Source organism: Acomys russatus, chromosome 16 (genome assembly GCF_903995435.1).
Source record: "Acomys russatus chromosome 16, mAcoRus1.1, whole genome shotgun sequence".
Lineage (NCBI taxonomy): Eukaryota > Metazoa > Chordata > Mammalia > Rodentia > Muridae > Acomys > Acomys russatus.
The window spans coordinates 6,211,708-6,214,580 of NC_067152.1; the positions used below are offsets into that span (position 1 = coordinate 6,211,708).

At 47.2% G+C, this 2,873-nt stretch overlaps 1 protein-coding gene across 1 annotated transcript; it reads right to left on the reverse strand.

Moving 5' to 3' along the window:
- Window positions 1–200: 200 nt before the first annotated feature.
- On the reverse strand, window positions 201–392 carry LOC127200035 (zinc finger protein 120-like). The gene has a single exon (XM_051158084.1). The coding sequence runs from the start codon at window positions 390–392 to the stop codon at window positions 201–203; it is 192 nt and encodes a 63-aa protein (XP_051014041.1).
- Window positions 393–2,873: the final 2,481 nt, after the last annotated feature.

Here is a 2,873-nt window from a genome sequence, read left to right on the forward strand (position 1 = left end):
CTTGGCTGGTAAAGGTACGTGCCACGTGTCTTGGGGTTTTTTGTTTTGTTTTGGTTTTAGTTTTGTTTTTTGGGTTTTTTTTTTTTTGTGTGTGTGTGTGAGAATTTAATAATCATCAATACACTGTTGTTTTCCTTAAAATTTCCAGGACATAGCAGAATTTCCTCAGAGGCATATTTGTGTCAGCATACACATGACAATTACCTTCCTCGTCTTCGAGAGCGTTGGTGTTTTTCTCTAATATTGTGTTCCCAATTATAGGCTACAGCAGTGAGGTTCCTGTAGGTCTCCAGCATCACATCTCTGTAGAGACTCTTCTGGGAAGGATCCAGCAAAGCCCACTCTTCCTGAGTGAAGTTCACACGCACATCATCATGGGTCACTGCATCCATGTTGAGACATAGGACCTCTCCTGAGCGCCCCTGAACAGCACCCAGCAGCAGTGCTCACGGCACATCAAGCCAAAGGATCCAAGTCTGCTCAGCAGTGGCTGTTTTTAGTTTTTTGAGACAGGATTTCTCTGTGCAGCCTTGCCTGTCCTGGACTCGCTTTGTAGACCAGGCTGGCCTTGAACTCACAATGATTCACCTGTCTCTGCCTCCCGAGTACTGGGATTAAAGGCGTGCGCCACCAATGCCCAGCATGTCTTGGGGTTTTTATTGCTGCAACAAAACACCATGACCAAAAAAACTAAGTTGGGGAGGAAAGGGTTTACTCAGCTTACACTTTACACTGCTGTTCATCACCAAATGGAAGGCAGGACAGGAACCTGGAGGCAGGAGCTCATGCAGAGGCCATGGAGAGGGGATGCCTCCCGGCTTGCTCAGCCTGCTTTCTTATAGAACCCAGGACCACCAGGCCAAGGATGGCACCACCCACCATGGGCTGGGCCCTCCCACACTGATCACTAAGTGAGACAATTACTACAGCTGTATTTCATGAAGCTATTCCCTCAGCTGAGGCTCCTCCCTCTCTGTTGACTCTAGCTTGTGTCACATCGACACAGAACCAGCAAGTACAGCATACAGCCCTGTTGACGTGAATTTGAGCCCCTAAACCATTGTAAAGGTAAAAGGAGAGAGCCAGTTCCATATAGCTACTCTCTGGCCATGAGCAGTGGCATGCACATCACCTCTCTCTCTGTCTCTCTCTCTCTCTCTCCTCCCTTCCTCTCTCTCTCTCTCACACACACACACATACACTATTATTATTATTATTATTATTATTATTATTATTATTATTAATGATAATAATAAAAGGGCTTGTTTGTAGGGTTTTGTTTTGCTTTGCTTTGTTTTAAGACATGGTCTCATTATGTCACTCTAGCCAGCCCAAAACTCTCTGTAAACCAGGCTGGCCTTGAACTCACAGCGATCCATCTGACTCTACCTCCGGAGTGCTGGGATTAAAGGTGTGCGCCACTGCTGCTGGGCAGAATCTTATATTTACTTTTTGTTTATATCACGCTTCCCTAACCATATAGTTGGCAGTAATGGCCAGCCTTTTGAGGATTAGTTCTTGTATCCAGGCTTTAAGGCTCAGGAAGGTAAAAAAAAAAAAAAAAAAAAAAAAAAAATCAGTTTTTTTTTTTTTTTTAAATGACCATGTGGATGTGCGTCTGACTGCACATATGCCATGTGTCTGTCGAGGTCTGTGGAAAGCCAGAAGGGCTTTGGAGCCCCTGTAGCTGGAGTTACAGGTGGTTGTGAGCTGCCATATAGGTGCTGGAAATCAACCCAAGGTCCTCTAGAAGAGCATTGAGTGCTGTTAACCACTGAGCTGCCTCACCAGCCTGCCACCTCCTCCCTTTTTACGTTTAGAGACTCTATGTAGCCCAGGCTGGCCTTGGGCTTTCCAGTCCTTCCTCCTAAGTGCTAAGAACACAAGCATGTACCACACACAGCCACATCTCTATTTAACAACAATAGCAATAGTAATAACAAATTTATAAAGGACTTGCAACTCTCAGCCTGCCTCCTTTTTGTTTTGTTGTTGGTGAGAGTCTCATGTAGTCCAGGCTAGCCTCAAATTTATTGGATAGCCAAAACTGGCCTCTACTTCCTAAATGCTGGGGTTACATGCATGCACCACCACACCTGCTTCCCCAATGGCAGGATTCGAGATGGTATCCAGGCATCTCTGTGGGCTCTGAGCCTGGGATGCAACCCTGCCAGGCTGGTCAGGTTATGTGCAGCAGTCAGTGCCGGTACTCAGCCCTCCGCTCCAGTCTTCTGAATCCTGCACTGTTCCCCTGGTGGCCTCAGCCTCCACCACCACCTACCCACCCCACCCCCATGCCTCAGAAGTTAAGCTCTTTCTGTAGGTTTAATAGTTCCGGTCCAAGGTTCAGAGACTCGGTTGTTATTTATAGGTGGGAGCACTTAGCATGTGCAAAGCACTGGCTAGGTCTGTTCATGTACATCTAAGCCTACTCTAGCACTCTAGAAGGAAGCGCTACAACCCCACTCTCTAGTTACTACAAGGAAGTTAACGTTCCAGAAGATTACCTGCATCTCACTGCTGGCTCCCTCCGGACTTCGACGCTGTTCGGTTGCTGGCTGCAGCGGCCTCAGGAAGGACTAGGTCTTGGTCCTGTGTAGGTTTTACCCAGCCATCTGGTCTATAAGCTGGCTTCTGAACTCTGATGCCACCTGGCTCTCAGCATTGCAGCCATGTGGCTGGCTGGCTCCCCCTAATTGCAGTGAATTCCGCCATTTACAAAGAAGCTGTGACCAAGCTGCCAGAGGTCTCAGATACCAAAACGCCCAGTGCTTTAATGGCAGTGAATTTGGCCTTTAACAAAAGAAATTGTGACCAAGCTGTTAAAAGCCTCAGATATAAAATGCAGTAACTGGGGCTGGAGAGATGGCTCA

Excerpts from the sequence above, each read along its gene's own strand:
- LOC127200035 (XM_051158084.1), bottom strand. The coding sequence starts at position 392 with ATGGATGCAGTGACCCATGATGATGTGCGTGTGAACTTCACTCAGGAA.